At 36.9% G+C, this 19,878-nt stretch overlaps 1 protein-coding gene across 6 annotated transcripts in view; it reads right to left on the reverse strand.

Moving 5' to 3' along the window:
• Positions 1-19,878, reverse strand: part of arhgef28a (Rho guanine nucleotide exchange factor (GEF) 28a) — a 54,445-nt gene that overhangs the window by 20,931 nt on the left and 13,636 nt on the right. For 4 of the 6 annotated variants that reach the window (XM_056747247.1, XM_056747249.1, XM_056747245.1 and 1 more), the window contains exons 5-12: positions 16,613-16,787; positions 16,290-16,464; positions 14,196-14,256; positions 13,136-13,182; positions 12,859-12,925; positions 1,522-1,619; positions 878-1,158; positions 144-360 (exon numbers count right to left, since the gene is read on the reverse strand). In XM_056747247.1, coding sequence (XP_056603225.1) covers positions 144-360; positions 878-1,158; positions 1,522-1,619; positions 12,859-12,925; positions 13,136-13,182; positions 14,196-14,256; positions 16,290-16,464; positions 16,613-16,787 — 1,121 coding nt within the window. Of the gene's footprint in view, positions 1-143; positions 361-877; positions 1,159-1,521; positions 1,620-6,105; positions 6,274-12,858; positions 12,926-13,135; positions 13,183-14,195; positions 14,257-16,289; positions 16,465-16,612; positions 16,788-19,878 lie in introns of those variants that run through there. The other 2 variants (XM_056747246.1, XM_056747251.1) reach the window with 2 other exon arrangements.

Here is a 19,878-nt window from a genome sequence, read left to right on the forward strand (position 1 = left end):
TATGATATCAATAAAAACTTTCTTCAGGTACAGTCATCTGTATTTGTGTATACCATGTTTTACTGTAGTACAGTTTATAAAGTAAGGTTGCAAACTCTGTGTACAACTGCAGGTTCCATTTTATTTCAATGTGGGTGTGGTACCTTTCCAGGGACGAGGTTAGATGCAGAGGAGGCGGAGTGAGATCGAGTGCAGGTAAGATCAGGGTTGGGGTTGCATTTAATAGGTTCGTCTCCGTTGTTTTTGAGCTCGAGGGCTGGCTGGGGAAGTGGCTTCTTCATTAAAATGTCGTCATCATCATCCTCTTCACTGTCCATTTCCAGGGCCACCAAACTCGGGCTTAGAAAGAGGATTGGACTTCTAAAAATTCTCAACAACCACTGCTAGTAAGACGACCATCACTTAAGCATTGGAAATAATCAATTATTTTTGGTGGAAACAGCCTACTCCACATACCCCATATATCTCACAGCAAAACTTTGGAGGCATTTTAAACTAACCCAAAATTCCTTTTGGTTTATGCATTACAACCGGGAAGAAGAGAACAGTAAAGTGTCTCGCTTTATGGGGCATCTGCTTGGAGCAAATAGGTCCCAGGTAACTCGTCATTTTACCCATTGTTTATCGTTTGCGTGTCCGGTTTTACAAGCAGAATGTTTACAGAATGTTCTGTTTTTCACATCTCCAACAAAATGGTAGAACATCCAAACATCAAGATCTCATTTTATCTTCACAGAAATAATAACAGCCTATGGATCATAAGGGTGAGTACATAAAGATAAACTGTGAGGGTTAAACTATTTGCATCAAAATCATGCATATAAAAAACAAAAGTAACTTAAGAGCATTACATGCACGTCAACATTGGCAGGCTTACCTCAGGTCACATGACTCTGTAGGTGAGTTTGAGCTACAGGACAGTTCAGCAGGTCTGGTGGTCCGCATGAGTCTATCAAGCATCAATCCTGCTGGAGAGGTTGGGGAGAAGGAACGAGTGGCAGGAGACCTTCCCTTTCGCCATTCTTCATCTTTAATAAGTGGAGGCATATCTGTTGCCCCTAGTGGCAGGACCCCTGACATTTGCCACACCCCACTATCTGTCCCGGAGCTGTCCTCTGTGACACCTGGAACACTGTACTTCAGATTGAAGTCATCATCCTAAGTTAAAACATAACCAAACATGCGTTGTCCGGTTATACATTGATGACACAAATCGTTTTTAGGTTGCTATGTCAAAATTTTAAGAAATTCTGTTGGCAGAATCATAGTAGCACATTTTCAATAATGTCAAACTTAAGAGCTTTGTTTTGACGTTCAGCAAGAGTTGTGGCTTGAGCTTTAGGATATAATGTGCAAGAGCCCAGAACAAACAGACGTTCCCTGAGAAAATCAATCACACAATAAATACACTAAACGAAAAGAGGTGAAAGGGAGGAGTAGGGATCTTGATGAAAAAGGGTGACTGTAGATCTGAAATACAGAGATGATCTGCATGAGCAACGTTCACTAAGGCTGTCTGACCTTAGTGGAGCTTCGAAGCATGGCTGAGAGTCTGACGGAGGCAGCATCTGAGGAATGAAGTTTAAACGGAGTGCAGGAGCCAGGAGAGGAACACATCTCTGTAAAAAAAAAAAAACACACTATCAAGTCATTGTGTGTGTGTGTGTGTGTGTGTGTCAATAAGCACTCAACTACTGAAATGAAGATTTTTTTACAAAGTTTTGTTTGAATCAAAGCGTGTCATTAATGAACAACTAAAATAAAAATAGAACCTCTGAACTTGAGTATGATATAAAGAACAGCTGTCACCCTATATGTGGTTGCCTGCTTTGTTTTTCTGTTCTCTGGAATGAATGATCGCCAGCATGCGTGTGTTTGGGCCATCTTTGAATGCCAAGAAGGCAGAGGAAAGCAGTTAAAAAGAAAACACCACTACAGCATGGTCTCTTTACGGCCATTAACTTTTGTTTTTAAATGCCTTCCTTTTCGCAAAGTTACTAGAATGCTTAACCCAGAAATGCACATTCTGTCATAATTGACTCATCCTGAAGTTGTTTGAAAACTGCATGCTATATGCTAGGGTTTTTTTTAGATACACAAACTAGTAACTGAGGAATTATTAGTACTGTATGTACATTGTAAAAAACAACTAGAAGGAAGTACTTAAAGGGATGGTTACCCAAAAATGAACATTCTTTCATCATTTACTTACCATCAGGTTGTTACAAACCTGTATGATTTTTTTGGACAAACACAAAGTCAGTTTGCAAACCCATTGACTACAATGAAAAATATGATTATGTTCCTGTTTTTAACAAAAAAAATGCAGTAAAAATATGTTGTGAATAAAATATACTAATGTTGGATTATTATCAATTATTTTGTTAGAGTAATTTTATATGAACAAATTATGAAGTAAATCCAACAAAATTTTATACGTTAAACCCATTTAAATTGGTCAAATTAAATACACTTATTTATTTTGTGTAGAGACTACATTGTTGATAACTACCTCGGAGGTTGATCTTTAGTTCCCAGTATACTTTGTAGGAGATTATCGAGACTAACTTTTATTATTAGATTATATTTCGAGATTATCTCTCATTTTAAGTGTTTTTCGTGTTTTGTTTCGATTTCTCGTTGAGATTTAGCAGAGTATGTAATTAAGTTTGGGTTTTTTAAGTTGTTACCGTTGTTCAGAAGAGCGGTGCTTGTGGCTAGGCTGATGGAGGCACGATATTAGTCATGAAGTGTGTTATTGAGCTGTTATTGAGCTAATGCCGGTACAGAGACAACCAGTCTCTTCTTACTCGACAATCTATGTTGTACAAAATAGTATATTTCAATATGAAAGTAAATTATTATGTTTGAGTCAGGCACGTTTTTTTTTTTACTTTAAGTAAACATTTACTTGATATTTTAACAAAAACGAAATGTACTTTAGAATGTAGAATTTAATTTATACTGGTTAGTAAGATGTATTTGAATTATAGCAGCAAATTTTACTTAAAAACTGTTCATGCAAATTGTTACGAGGATAAATTATGTAAGTATGTTACGAAGTAACATATTCTCAGTAAATGGGGGCTGTGATCGGTTACTGACATTCTTCCAAATATCTTCCCTAGTGTCCAGCAAAACAAAGAAATTTATACATGTTTGGAACAACCTATGGGTGAGTAAATGATGACAGAATTTAAGTATTTATTTGCAAAAGTTTTGAATAGTTTTTTAAAGTAAACTTTACTTATTTTTGTGTCATTTGTAGTAAATTTAACTTTAAAAAACTGTGCAAAGAAAAATATAAAAAAATCCTACTAGTTGTTTTTACAGTGTAGCTCTTGATGTATCCCGACAACTTGTTTTGACCAAATGTTGTCAGGTTGCAGAACGGATGTATGATACTGTAAACGCTGCACATGATACATTTTCAGCAAAACACTTTTGAAAGATGCATAATACAGTACATAAAGCTGTAATGACAAATTCTCATTTTAAAAACACAGTATGGAGGCAAACATCGACTAAGCATGACCTGGGGAAATTTGTACAACGAACGTACGGGATTCTAAAGATGTAGACTATAGCACACAACCCCATTGACTTTTATGATACTTTAATGTGTTTTTTTTGTTGACAGCTTGAAAATCCATTGCCACTATGAACCGTCATTTGTGTCATAATAAAAACACCACAATAGAGGTCTGTAAACAATGGCAGAATTTTAATGCTATACTTCCCTGTGTATTTCTGACATTACCAACATTTTAAACATAAAGTTGAATAAATCAATACAGTAAGGTTTTATTTATCAACAGTATTTTGCTCTTTGTTAGCGAATGCATCAACTTAAGTGGAACCTTATTGTAATGTTACCAGAACATTTTGCTGCATTGACCGGCCTTAGTTAAATTATGACAATTTAGCAGCTTTATATACAGTTGAAAGAAAAAGTATGTGTATCCACCCTGCACTATGAATGTTTATATGTTGTGTTCAATAAAAACATGAAAACATATAATGTTTGTGTGGTATTAGTTTAAGCAGACTGTGTTTCTCTATTGTTGTGACTTAGATGAAGATCAGAACACATTTTATGACCAATTTATGAAGAAATCCAAGTAAGCCCAAAGGGTTCACATACTTTTTCTTTCAACTGTACATACTTAAGAACAAAACAATGTTTATTTAAAGACTGAAAAAGAAACTGGGCCATTGTGAAATATGTAATTGATGTGATATTGTTAACTGAACCCATGTAAATAAGTGTGATTAATGTGTTCGGTTAATGTACTGGATATAGTTAGAAGGGATGACATCAGTATCAGTGATACATTGTGGATGTAAGAACTGTGTTACATTTAATCTACATTAAACATGCACAAAATATATACTGCATACTGTATGTGGCCATATGAGACCAGTTTTCTTTTATTGCCATTATGCTTTGTGTTTTCCTTATGTTGTTCCAATTGCTTCTTTTGTTTCCCTCATCTGTAAGTCGCTTTGGATAAAAGCGTCTGCTAAATGTAAATGTAAACAGTATCTCTGATTCTAAAATACACAAAGAGACTCAGTCCATCTATCTGAAGACTGAGATGTTCTCTGGCTCAATATTGTCAAGGAAATCCTGTCTGTTAAATGGGAAGTTCCTACATATACATGCAAAGTGTTGCAGGGCCAAACACATTCAATATAGGCCTACATTCAATATGCATTCCTAGACAGCAATGAAAATTAAATTGAGAGCAAAATGGAGACTTGAAGTTGTAGATAGTAATGTCACACAGTGTGCTTTGTCTATCAAGATACCAAACCCTGTAAACTTTCATAATTGAAATATAAACATTTTTAACAATAGTAATATTATTTAGCGATTTACTTTTATTGTCAATAATTGCCTCATTTATACATTTTTATTTGTTTCAAGACATTTTAAGAGAAACCACTGTCACAAGCTGTCACTTCAATCAGGGAAATCTATTAAGTCTCCTATACAGCAGTAAAATGTTGGGACACAAACACACTTAAAAGTTTTGCCAATGCTGCCAACGTGGTGCATTGGAAATACAACTTTTGTCTTATTCCTACTAACTTTTATATGCAAGAAGAAAACACCACTCCATTTATACAACAAGATCTTTCTTATATTTCAGCCTACGTCAAAATAAACACAAACACTGCAAGATTCAATTTCAAGGGAAAAGTGTGTATACGTTGGCACATAATGAGTTGCATGTGTCTAGGCAAAGGATGAGCGTGTACATTTAAATGAAGCCGAGATTCCGATAACTCGGAGGGGCACCCCATACGCTGTCATAAAGGATGCGTGTGAAAGCCTTCCAACAACAACGGAAAAATCAAAACCTGACATCAACTCACTCATTCCTCTCCACACACACACAGGCTTAACTCCCTCAGATCACTTTGGAAATCCCATCTGCATTAAACACAAACACAGCTCAGGTACTGAAATCCCCTCACCACAAAAGCAGATTTACTACTTCATTTTTAATGCCAGTACCACAAATAAAGACTGGATGATGCAGTTCTGCTTGAAACTGACATAAGATTATGAGCCATTTGAAGCGTTCACCAGGTTTCTATGAGAAGAGACCTGTTGTCATGGTAGCATGGTATCACATAACGTTTACAATAAATGTATTCATTCATGAAGTGATTTACAAATGAATAAACATTACAAACATCTAATCGTGGTTATAAATCAATGCACATTATTGATATGAAAAATGTTTAGAACAGCATTATTGAAATGATCGTTGTAATTCTCTATCACCATATAAAAACAACTGTGGAACAAACTGCTGGAAACTCAGATTTTTTATTATTTTCAGCTTTCAATGCTGTAACTCATTGCTAAATGAAGTTTCTAATGATCTACAGGCCAACACAACAAACTCAGCTTTAATTCTACAACACTGTTTAATACTGTACAAGCCAGCATCTGAACCAAAACCATTACAGTCAATGAGACGAAAACATTCGACGTGAAACATTTAATTTGCTTTACTTTTTGCATTTAATCGGCTATTTCAATCTGCTCAATGTTAAAAGTTGGTTTTCTCTCCCATATTTTCTCATTACCTGCTTTTGGTGTCCGTCTTCTGATTCTCATCTTTGGAAAGGATGGCCACGAGTAGTTAAACGGAGAGTCTGAGTCAGAATCCATGTTTTTATTTCCCTCAACAGTTCCGTTCTGAGAAACGCATAATATTATTGTAACCGTGGAGTTAGAGAACGCAGGAGTTGGAGGACACCTTTCCAAAAACCCAGATTCCACAGATAAGCCTTCAGGAGATAGCACCGATGTGTCTGAGTGTGTTTGTGTGTGCGAGTGTGTGAGAAGGTGGGTTCGGTCTCTACGCTCTACGCTCTATGCTCGCTACTCCCACTTTTTTCGTTGCAGGCAGAGTCAGGACTGACTTCAGACACGGGAGACCACGACAGAGTTTTTTTTTAAACTAAGATGTCTATAAGAATCTGAAGGTCAGCCAAGGTTTAGTAATCATTAACCATACATGCTAATAAAACCCTGTGAGGTCCTGGGATGCCGAAAGACACACCTCCTCTCAGCTCCTCAGAAACAAAAATAAAGACAACTGTGAAAAATTTGAACATATCTTTACTATGTAAACAATTCTTTATAAAAACACATCTCATTTCAAAATGAGACATGTAATGTTTCACTCAATAAACTAAACAACAATAGTAAAACCATTGCCTAAAGAGAAGACATGCAATATGCATTTACTTAGATTTTAAAAATAATTCTGAATGAATAGCAAACAACTGGCCACAACATACAGTAACAAAGAGCATGCACCAGAATGTATGAAGACTAATTCAATTGGCCAAGAGTTTCCCATTTAACATGTTGACTGAAAAGAGATATATTTATATTGGAAAAGCCCCAAACATCTACATTGCTTAAAAGTCCTGTGTTCGTCTACAGTAACAGACGTTACACCTACTACCAAGCTAATGCAGATAACATCCTACAAAACTGAACAAACCCTATACAAACTCAACCACATACAGACAACACCCCCATAAACCCAACCTCACATGGACTCAATGCAACACGGACCCAGCCTCACACAGGCTCAACGCAGCAGGGGCTTAACCCAACATGAGCTCAACGCAACACGGGCTCAATGCAGCACCCTAATTTATGCAACACAACTTCAATGCAACAAGACTCAACATCAATCTCGCTAAAAACACTCTCAAGCCCCGTAATAACTCCATCGTATTCCTCAGAAACACAATGTCATTACCAGCCAGAGTGGAACTTAGGATCACATCCAGGTGTGTGTGTGTGTGCTTGAGTCGAGATGGATTAGACTCTTCATGTGGTGGACTTCCAGTCTCCGCTGGAGAACCACATAGTGTGCATCTGTGTGGATCCTTCAGCAGTAACATGGGCTCCAAAAATCCAAACAGCAGACTTGCTTAGTCAACCAAATGTCCCAAAAGGCAACAAGGAATTTCCTTTTTAAAAAAAACGCAGGACAGCATTTCTGTAAATGATAGAAGTAACTAAATGCATATGTTGCAGTGAAATTAATCTTTATAATTATGAATCTAGCTATCTTAAGAATACTCAATGACAGAGAAGAACCTTCTTAAATGCATCTAACAAAACGGTCCATTTAGAGCTTTAGATTTTATTATTTTCTTTTCATCCTCCTGTCCATGTTTTTATTCCTTTACTTCCAAGATTTTAGACTCCTTTACAGCATGACTGTCAAGACAAAGAGTTCTGAGGGGTTCGTGTACAGACGTCCCTCTTGGTGAGACTCTTTTAGATTTTTTACAGATTCTGGGCTCCATCCCCAATTTTCCCTCCCTCTTCTGTCTCCGGAGTTTTTAGTGGCTAACCGTCTGTGCATGCGAGTGTGTGTTTAGGCTTAAATGAGAAATGAGGTACAGAACAGCGATAAAATAGACTGCATGAGCACAGCATGAATGAATGGGTGTATAAATTAGCTGCATTAAGGTAGTCATATTCTTAAACGTACTTAAATGAACAAGGTGACCTAGCCATCCTCACTATACAAAGTGACTTATAGTACACTCATTATAATTTTTCCATGTGAACATTGGGAACATGCAGAAAGTTTGTGAAAGCTTTCCTTTGAAAGTCCACAGTGAGCCTCATTCACAAGGTAAGCCACATGTCCATGTAGGGAGAACTCTGCTAAAATACTGTATGAACCAAGTAGAAGGGAGAAATCAGTAATGGCATTTCAATTTGAATGTGGAACACGTTCTGTGGGATGAGCTAACTGTTAAAGCGTCATGTTAAATGTCAGCCTTTGTGCAAGTTAAAAAATCTACGCTTGTTAACATTCCTGCCACTTTACAGTTAAAACAGTGAATGAGTGAGTGTAGGACAGGGAATGGATGGAAGTGCCAATTTCATTTAAAAGAGAAAAACCCCCATTGTCTGTTCCCTTTGCTAAACTATAAATCTTTCTAACTTCACTTTTTGAACTGCATTAATAAAAGGACAGCATATTGCTGGTGTCCTCCTGAAACCTTGTATCTGCATATTTTGTGATATAAATAATTATAGGTCACTATTTATGTTCGTCACTTGGTTTTGCAAATATCTAACCTATAACAAGCACAACAAAGTATTTAAACGTTAAAAAAGTACAGTGTTTTTGTTTCATTTTCATTAAAACAGTGACCTTGGACATCTGAGGTGTCAGAAGTACCGCAACAATATTTAAAACAGCAATAACAGTGTCCAAAAATGTGAAGGCATCACATGACTTAGTTCATTGATTAAGCACCACAGACAAGAAGCTAAACAAAACATGTCTGAACAAAATTTATGCACAATTTAATTTAAATAGAAAATGAGTCAGTTCAGTTGCCAGTCCATGCTGCTATTGGGGTTGTACAAGTAATACAATGTAGTGGTTGGAAGAGGGAGAGTATTTATATAAACTAAAAGTAGATGCTGTAAAAAATCAGATCTCAACTCAATTTCCGAGTGACTTGTTGCATCTAAATTTTCAATTGGCAAAACTGTTCCCTAAATTTACAGGATTTTAATCGAGCCAACGGAATTTCTTGAATTCAGAAGTGAAGCACTTACAAATTTTGTGACATTTTCTTATTTTGAAATAATCTTATATAAAGGTCTAATAAGCAACCAGAATAAAATCTATATCAAGGTCTAGTAAGCAAAATGTACACTGCTCAAAAAAATTAAGGGAACACCTAAATCACACTGTATCAGATCTCAATTAACGAAATATCCAGGTTAAAACTCTTCACTTCTATACTTCGCATAATGTAGTGAGAACAAAATAATGTGAAAATGGTCAATGAAGCCAAAAACAAACTCTTTCAGGGAAGGAATCACAGTAAAAAATGGAAATACTGGCTGACTATACTTTTGAACGTTTTCAATGTGTGAATTTCATTCAATTCAATTCAAGTTTATTTATATAGCGCTTTTCACAATGTGCAGTGTTCCAAAGCAGCTTTACAGGGGCAAACAGGAAAAACAGAAAAGTTAAAACACAGCACAGTACATGGTGTTTATAGAACGAGCAAGATCATTCTAATAAATAATATCTAATTAATAAATAAATGCAGTCTCCCGGTGAGCAAGCCAAGATTGCCCAGCTGTGGCGAGGAACCCAAACTCCAATGATTGATTAATGGAGAAAAAAAAACCTTGGGAGAAACCAGGCTCAGCCGGGAGGGCCAGATCCTCTCTGACGTGTCATGGCTGCACTCATTGACCCCGACCAAAAGCCACCGAATTTCATCATAGTAACTCATAATGGCCCCACATGCCTAAATGAACTCCCAACAATGTCTGGGCATACTCCTGATGAGATGGCAGATGGTGTCATGAGGGACTTCCTTTCTAGACTTGGATCAGATTAAAAGTGAGCTCCTGGACAGTCTATGGTGTTACTTGATGGCTTTGGATACATGAGATCCTAAAGGTTCTAAATTGAATTAACGCCTTGGAAACGCGACGACCAGTCAATGTCATCTAAGCCTTCATCATCCAGAAACTGCCAACAGACTCTGGCCACATGAGGTTGGGCATTATCATACACCAGGAGGGCCGACAATAGGTCTGACAGGATAAGATTTGACAAGATAAGATCTGACAATAGATTTGATAATTTCATACTTCAAAGCACACGGAGGTCTGTAAGACCCTCTGAGAATGGTCCTCCCCAGACCACTCTTGCTGTTGCCACTCCAAAGTACCTGTTGTCACTTTTATTTGCACCAAAACAAGTGAAAATAGTTCACAGTCACTTATGCTTCCTTACCGGGTTGATTGATATTCCTGAAGGTTAACTGACTTGGTGTTATTCTGTGATGATAAAGTGTATTTTGAACAGTGTATTATAAAATAAATTATAGCTATACAATAAAACAAATGACTAGAAATAAAAAGGCATCCACATGCAAGAAAATAAAAAACATAACACGTTAACTTGATAATAATTTATATTAATGCAATATCGTTCGAGTAGGAGCAGGCTCGGATTAAGAATTCAGGGGCCCCTGGGCACAAGTGTCTTGTAGACCCCCCCAACGAACGATACATTTTTAGCCTATAGGGTTCTACCGGTAGGAAAGACCTATTTTATACAGGATTACATGGCCAAATTACAAACAATCACAACCTGAAGGACAATATCAACACCTGTACACATCCTACTGGATTTACACCACATGATTGCAACAATGCTTTTCTGGACCAGCAACAACAATATCAAGAAATTCCCTGCATACTGTAACTCACTGGCATATTCATGCACACACTATCACCACACCTCTATCAATTAATTTAATTCTATCAGATTCTTCCATAATTCACACATATACACAAACACGGCAGATTCACAAAACTGTTTTTAAGAGAAAATATAAGAACTTTCTCAAGAATATTCTTAAAAGTCATTCTCAAATATTTTCTTATAAACATGTTCATTTTTCTAAGAATTATAGGGCAGACTTTGTCAATGATTATACTATAAGAGTATTTGTCCATTTGTTAACTTTGTGTAAGTAAACATTTTGCAATGTATGTAAAAACACTCATTTTTATAACGAAGGCAAAAAATCAGTTAAGTAAGGCAATTACACCTAATCAACATTATATTAATATAAAATTCATTTTTGCCAAAGAAACACCACCAAATACATGTAAAAAAAACTCTTACATTTTGAGATTTTAAAGACAACCGTGGGTATATTCTAATTTAGCTTTAAGATTATATTTACAACAATAAGCCTGTTCTCATTTCCGTATTTTTAGTTTCTATTGTGTTCTGACTAACGCGACATCTAACAAATGGTCGGTTTTGGCTATTCTATCACACAGCCTCTATCTAGGTTACCATATACATATTTACAGACAAAATGTGTTCATGCTTTTACATTCAAACAGTCAATAACAGTGACAGTTTGTTGGAAACGCTGTTTTGTTCTTATCTCATTCAGTAGTCACCTTACGAATGTGTTGCCCTTCCTGCCGTTCACTGAGACGATCCCTGCGTGGGGAAAGAGAGACCTTGCCCTCGCGGGGACGCACTGGCAACTTTTTCCCACTGAATGAAAGCTAAGGTTTATATGAAAGTCGCTAGATTCGTCGCTTTGTACTTCTCCTGAACAAAAGCTGCTAAAGGGCTTGTAAAAGTTACGGAATCAAGAGACAGACTTGCGTACATAGGTATGTCCAATCCCCTGGGATCGAAACCACAACCGTGCGTTGTTAACGCAATGCTCTAACCACTGAGCTACAAAGTGCCCATAATGCCCATTGGATAATCCGGCCCTGAGTAGGAGTGTATATAGTGCTCTTATACTAGGATGGCTGTGATTAGGCCAGAGGCACGAGGTGACAGGGCAGGTAGTCGGCACACGTGGGTATATAAATCAAAAAATGCCTTGGAGAAAGATATGCCTGTAATTTTATTCACTATCTAAAAGCATTCATATTATGTGTAAACATAATATTGATTCTTGGAAATTAAAGTGTGATTGATACGATATGATATGTATGAATATAAGAAAGTCCTATCGCATATCTACAGCCATTTGCGGATGGCAGTGCACGCGTTTATATGTAACGTTATTATTGAGCAGTTTGTAATTTCATATCTTGTTTATTGTATGTCAGTTTTACAAAAAAATTAGAAAGCATCACAGAAGTAAACATTCTGGAAAGGATAAACTGCTTCGTGTGTGTTTGTTTGTTTGCTTGTTAGCTAGCTGTCTAACTTCTTCAGACTGAGTGATGCAGCAGTTGCAAGGACAGCATAGTCTGAGCAAGTTTAGTGGCGGAGTGAATCGGTTCAACTGTCAGTTCCCGTGGTGATCCATATCGCATGGCTCTCAGCCAATCAGTTTCGTGAACCAGAAAGAACTGTTGTTAAATTTGAAGCTTCATGGTTCATTAACGTGTTCAAATTACATACTTTTGAAATATAACAGGCCAAGTATATTGTATTCACATACTGTAAAAGTTAAGCGCTGAAACCATTGTGTCCTGTCAAAAAAATTAATGCTAACTAAAACTTAGCTGCAAAAACAACTTCCTGACATCAAATCTTTGGATCAGACATCAGACCGTTGCACATGACCAGTATTCAGTGTATACTTGGTCAGTACAGTAATAGTGAGCTTGTAAGAGGATGTGGGATAAAAACCATAATGTGAGAAAGATATTAATAAACTCCTGTCATAAAAAACGACAATTTTCCTAAACCCAGACACAAAAAAGTAGTGACAGACAAACACAGCAGCAAAATGAACATGCGATTAAATGGATGGATGTATCTTTACCTGTGTAAAACGTGTTTAGATCGTCTTCCTCTTCATCAAGACAAAGAACAAGCTGTTCTTCGAAGACCTGAAAAACAAGACGTCAAAAACAAGCTTTGCACACTGTTTTCAAGAAGAAAATAAGAACAAAGGTATTAAAATCTGTCTTTTAGAGAGCTGAAGAACCCACAAGCACAGGAGAGCACGTGCGGCAGGTCTGAAACAGACCAAGTGATTACTGAGGTACTGATTCCAAGAATCAATTTAGACACACACGCAAAAGAAAGATTCAACTCACACTATCCACCAGGGTACGGTCTTCAGGTTCCAGCGGGCTGTTCTGATCTGAGAAGCAGAAATGATTCAATATGTAAAGTCACATCCATTTGGACACAAGCTTGGATAAATCACGTTTTTTAAACTTGAGATGAAAAAAAGAGAGAAACCAGCAAGCACAAACACGCCTATCGGTTTGAAAAACCACAATCACCATGGTGAACACTGACAGGAAGTGTCTACACATTAAGGTCGAGAGGTCACAGGGGCTAAACCTGCAGGGGTTCTGGCTGTCAACACATGAAGCTGGCAATTTCTCTCTCTTTTAATAGAACTGACATCATTCAATTTTCCTTATCAGTCCAGCTGTGGGCTGGTTATTTCTTAGTTCTCTCTTAACCCTTCTGAATATACAGTGTCTCACTCTCTCTGAGCCCACCCAAGAGGAATGTGTCTCCTCATACTGGACATGTTTGGGAAACCAGCCGGAGGTCCCTCACAAAGACCGCTCTGTGTATGTGTGTGTGTGTGTATTCCACATCCCACATTCTACCACAATGTCCTCCTGAGTGAGCCAAATTCACCCAATGTACTCTAACAACCCTGCCAGAACTAACTCACAGCAATAGACAGAGAAAAAGTGGATGGTGTTAGGAGATTCGGGGTCAAGAAGAGGCAGGGTTCCCACTCTAAGCCAAATGTCAAATTCCCTCACTCTCCCCTGACTTTCATTGTCTAAAAAGTTGAATTTCCATGACTTATAACTAATGAAACCCAGTCTCTGAAGTGGTCGTATTTAGCCAAAGCTCTTGAAATGTATTTTTTTTTGGTATTTTAACTTAGTTAAGAGCTACATATGACTCCTTTTGACTTAAGTGATCGGCAGGGTACACACGGGGAAGGGAATAAAATAGCGCTAAAGATTACCATAACATTCTGCAAAAATGTGTAGCAAAAACAAACACGAAAAAAAAACAGTATAGAATAAGTACACGGCCCAAAATGTGGACAGACAAACACAATCGTGATTTAAATGTAAAATACAAAGACCTCAGGGATGGAGAAAAGCAGAGTCGACTCACCTCTGTCAAATAGATCAGATATGCTTGTGCTCCCTTCAGATGACTCCCTCAGACGCCTTACCTGTAACACACCAGACAGAATGCGGATAGAGATACAGATTTGTGTTTTGACAATAATGGGATAAATCATAAAGAAATGCATTATAAAGAAAATGCATCATTCCTGGTGTGCTATTATCCAGCTTGGCTTTTTAAAAAAAGTTTTAAAGGGGTGATTTGCCCAAAAATCAGTTTTTGTCTTTGGTGTGTTATTAATTGCCCAAGCATGTATTAGACACGTAAAATTGCAAATGTTTAAGTGTCGGAACAAAATATGTATTTTATCTAGAAGCGAATGCTCACCCAGACCTGCCTGAAACGTCTCGTGTAACCACACCCCCGCGAATCTACGTCTGTTCATAACACAACTTGATTTTTAAATCTCATTTTACCGTCACCGGGGCAGCCTGCTGTTCCGAATATGGTAAGAGGCATTACATTTCCATGCAGTATTCGACCAATCGCTACGCACTAGTGAACTGGCCAATCATAACACACCTCACTTTTCAGAGCGCTGAGCTTTGTAAAATATCAGCGTGTTCCAGAGAGGCGGAGCAAAGATTAGATACAAACATGCACGGTACGTGGAAAATACAGCGTTTTTTAACCTTAAATCGTGTATTCACATTGTATTACATCTAAAACAAACAATAATATACGTTTTAGCCGCGTCAAATGTTTTAAAAAGGTTTTTATTATATTGACTGCACAGATGTCGACCTTTGGTGGTTGAAATGCCCATGTGAAAATTTTAGTGGCCCATTTTTCATAGTAAGGTAATTACCATTTTTTGGATCGTCTCATCCATAACGGAATATATTTCTCATATATGGACACATGAAAAATTAAACAAAGAAACTGTTTTATGTTCTAAAAAGAGGCATCCCTTCTCCACCTGTTAGGTTTTATTACTTTTGGTTTGTTTATTTTTTACAATATATGTAGTCTCTTAAAAAAAAAGTGTCGTTTTTGTCACATCCATAACACAGAACACACGGCTAAAAGCATCTCCCGAATGCACAAATGTAAACTTCTACATGCATAACATTTAAAGAAGTATGATTTGTTACATAATGAGTTCAAGATCACATGTACATGATTTATGGCAAAGATAACCTGCAGGGCGTTCTTGTTTTGTCTGTCAACAGTTGTTATACATGAAATACCAGTCTGCTTCTCAAAGCAATAAAAGACACTGTAATAATGGTTTCTAAAGTTATGACTTTCATTTTATGAGCCACACTTAAAGACTCATAAAACCACTTTCTCACATCACTTAACATGGTCTGAAACATGTATGTTTATCTAGAGGTAACTTTATGTAAAATCATTATGGAATTTTCTTTCCCCGACTTAATGTGCACAGACAACTATGGTGGGAGTTTGGGGAGGGATTATTTGTTTGATCAAACCGATAAGCAGCTCTGTTTAATGACACTACTGTAGCTAAATAACTAAGCTAAATATATCAATTTATGACTTTCATATAGACATTTATATCACATGTACAATGCTTTAAAGAGAACCACTATCGGTGGATAAGGTGTAGCATCCACGTGAATACGCTGACAGTGCAGTGCACACTACACAACAGCTATTAGTTGACATTGCACAACTGTGTCTACAAAGAGGATTACCAAAATTGTCATAACTGAGGCTAGATGGATGCTAGGAATATGCAGCGGTTTATCAAAATAAAAGCGCTGGAATTTTTAATTACTAGTTTTGACTCAGTATCTTGAGTCAGTACCAGTGCCTTTTTACTGGATATACCGTAGCATTTTAATACAGACAGAACATGGGGTGGGCACCCCCTACTGGCCTCAATTACACTTCATTCAACAAAAACCTTGAGGTCCTATATCATTAAACAGACCAGGCTCAACCCTGTTTAGTGAAAGAGATAAACCAGGCAAAAACTGCAGACAGAAGCTATAAACATCAATTATTTACCTTTGAATTTATGGTAAAACCTTTTTCTTACCTTAGAGATAAAAAAAGTCTAAAGTTTACAATTTAAAGCACAATTAATAGCATATGCAAACGTAAACTCACCAGTGTGAGCGTCTCTGTATCTCTGCACTGGTCTCTGTACAGCTGGATGCTGCTTTGTGCATCTATTTTTGTGTTGTGTTTGACAGACAGGCAAACCCAGTCCATGACAGGACAGAAACGGAGCTGGTGCGAACCGTCGGTCCAGACCTGACACATCCACACGGGCTTGGAGATACTGATCATAACATGACTTAGTCAGAATAAGTTGTTACTGTAAACTTTAACAATAACATCACTAAGGTGACACATCCATGATTAATGAATCTTTTCTAAATCTGGCTTTAATTATAGTGTATTGTGTAATACTGGATTGAATGACTCACTTTGTTAAAGCGCTGCTGACCGTCGGGTCTCTGTGCTTTTCAGCCAGCCTAAGGAAACTTGGTTCTTCCACGCTGACTGTGGGAACCATCCCCTGACCTTCAGACACCTGGAGGAGGAAGTGGCAGAGGTGGGAAAATCCTAAACATCCGACGGTGTGAAGAAGAGTCTGAAGATCTGACATTATGAGAGAAAATGAAAATGAATAAACAACACAAATTGATAAAATGTATTCTGGGATAAAACAAACAATGAGAATGAAACATAGCCCTGTGAAAATTACGGTTTCCATAATTCCCTCATACACTTTCACATCAATGAGTTAAAAATGCAAACACTGAGTTAATCTCTATACTGTGTATATAAACATTTCACACCTGGTGTTTTCTGCACTATGGAATAATATGTTATTCTGAAAGATCATGTGTGGGTTTTGTGTGTGTAGAAAATCATTAAGCTATTTGTAAAACAAATACAAATAGCTTAATGTGAACACAACGTGAACACAACGACTCAACGCGTGGCCTGACAACCAAATGGCTCATCCAATAACGTGAGTTTAGGGCAGGACTTCCTGTCGTTCTACAGATGAGGGGAGATTCCTGGTAACCTGTGTTAAAATTTAATTTATCTTTTCGAATTCTCTTTGAGACCCTGGACGTCTTATTTCAAAATTAAGATTTTTACATCAACTGAAAGCTAAATAAACAAGATTTCTACTGATGTATATGACAATGTCTGGTGGAGATACAGCAGTTTAAAACTCTGGAATCTGAGGGTGAAAAAAATCTTAATATTGAGAAAATTCCCTTTGAAGTTTGTTAATCACAGGCACTGTAGCAGACCATCAACACACAAAAATAAAGTTTTTATATATTTAGTGTAGGAAATTTACAAAGGAACATGATCTTTACTTACTTACCAAATTATTTTGGGCATAAAAGAAAAAAATATAATTTTGTATATATATGTATATATAAAATATTTTTGGCTTTTACTAAAAATGTTCCTGTGCTACTAAAGACTTAAGGTTTTGTGATCCAGGGTCACATTTGGTGATGCAGGTCTCTCAGCCATTTCACACAGCTTTAATTGTTTATCAATGTTTCTGTTTGTCACATGTTTGTCTAGTAAGAGAAACCAGAGAGAAATTAGGTCACAACCTGCCCATCAGGTCATTACAATACCCCAACTCACAAACAATGGCACACACATAATGAATTCCAAACTCTCTCAGAATAAACAACCATGTTCATGAATGTACTTCAGGATGTACAGGATAAAAAGAGTCGAGCAGATAAAGCCTTTTACAGGTGTGAGATTAGTCAAACTAAGGACAGGGTGTTGACAGAAGCACGGAACTGGGGACATGAGGAAACCAGACTGGTGTGTTCGTAAAACACGACACGCACATGCACACACGCGAACACACAATTGATTGAACAGATGTCTGCGATTCTTGAGTGGGGTAGTTGATCGTGCACACAGCTGTTTTGATTTAAGAGAGAAGTGAGGTGAGACATTTCCAACTGCTTCTTGTTCACCGCAAGCACTTCCCTTCTACAATTTGGATAAACTTGCCGAAACTTGAACAGTTTCCTTGCTAGATTTGCTATGTTTGTGAAATTTAACGATTGTTCATCTCACAAGAACTAGTTACGAGAGTAATTTGATTTTTTAAATAATGAGACAACAGACATCTGTGTTTCTGTAGCTCAATTGCTATATATACAGCCACTGAAAAAATAAAGAGACCATTTCAGAGACCGTTTCTCTGATTTTAAAATTGACTATTTATAGGTATGGGTTTAGGTAAAATGTTCATTTTTGTTTCATTCTGTGAACCATTAACAATATTTCTCCCAAATATCAAATAAAAATAAAACAAATATATATATATATTCATATATGCGATGACATTGCTTTTTATCAGTTTTCATGCTTCTTGTCATGCTGTCAGTCTTTCACATTACTGTTGGATGAGTTTATGTCACTCCAGAGCTTAGATTTTGTTGAATCCAAAAGATACTGGACTGGAATGGACAAAATACTTCTAGAAATGCTGATTTGAAATAAAAATTTAGAGCGGTCACTTTTTTTCTGCGGCTGATTAAAGCGTCTGCCAAATGCATCAAAATGTAAATATACACACATATCTGACATTTGAATGTCCAGCGAAGTGATAACACTTTGCATCACATTATTTTGGTGAAAAATGTGAGTTTCTTTCCCAGATCGTACCAAGAATGTTGCTAAAAAGCGGGTCATAAATTGAAACCGACACGTCGTTCCACAGACAAAGCAATGAAATGAATGCTAATTTAGATGTGCAATTTACCGCGAACAACAGCTAGTGTTATGTAAGGGGCCCCTCTGTGCGCTAAAGACAATTTTTTTTAATCTTTCCCTCTTCTCACTGTTTAAGAAATTAGTTAATGTTCCATGATGGAATGAGCACAGTATCCGTTCCAATTCACATACTGCGCCCTACCACAGTGACAGTTTAATAAAGAAAAAAATGTAAAGATAAAAATAGTTGTATATGTAAATAACAACCTACATGTTGAATAAATTTATTTCCTGGGGCAGTACCTTTACAAAATGTTCTGGAGTGAAACTGTGGAAGAGGTTTTTTTTTAATTATACATGTAAGGATCAATCGAAATGATGTTACTCTGTGTTTGTTTTCCTAATTCAGATGAATGCTTCTACTTTAATTAAATATGGATGAATGAAAGTAAAACAAATTGTGCTTCTGAAAACAAACAAAGATGATCTAATTTGCCTACTAAAACACAAGTAATCACAAAATTCAAAAGTAATTTACACCTTGACACTAAGGACATCAAAGACGATGAAAAGCAATCTAAAAAAAATGGACAACATAAGTCATATTATTGTTTACTATTTCAGAGTATATGCCTGACATTGACTTTTAGTCACATGAGAAGCATGCTGTTCCACCCAACACTCATCTTCACTGACTGCTCTGATGCAACATCAGTGTTTACATAAATTGGAAATCCCCAAAAAAGCTTGCACATCATTTTAAATTGAAATAGCAATGTGGAGGAAATCCTAAATCATTACTTTTATTTAACGCACATGTCAAACATTCTTTCTCCAGTTCTAACTGTACGAGTAATATAAGCACACCAGCCTTCTTAAAAGATAATTCAACGTGACTTTTTATATATAATGATTAGTGCTGGATCTTATTCTGAAACATGTGGTACTACACATCTGTCCAGGAATTCAGAGCCACTCG

This window comes from Triplophysa dalaica, chromosome 4 (assembly GCF_015846415.1).
Source record: "Triplophysa dalaica isolate WHDGS20190420 chromosome 4, ASM1584641v1, whole genome shotgun sequence".
NCBI lineage: Eukaryota > Metazoa > Chordata > Actinopteri > Cypriniformes > Nemacheilidae > Triplophysa > Triplophysa dalaica.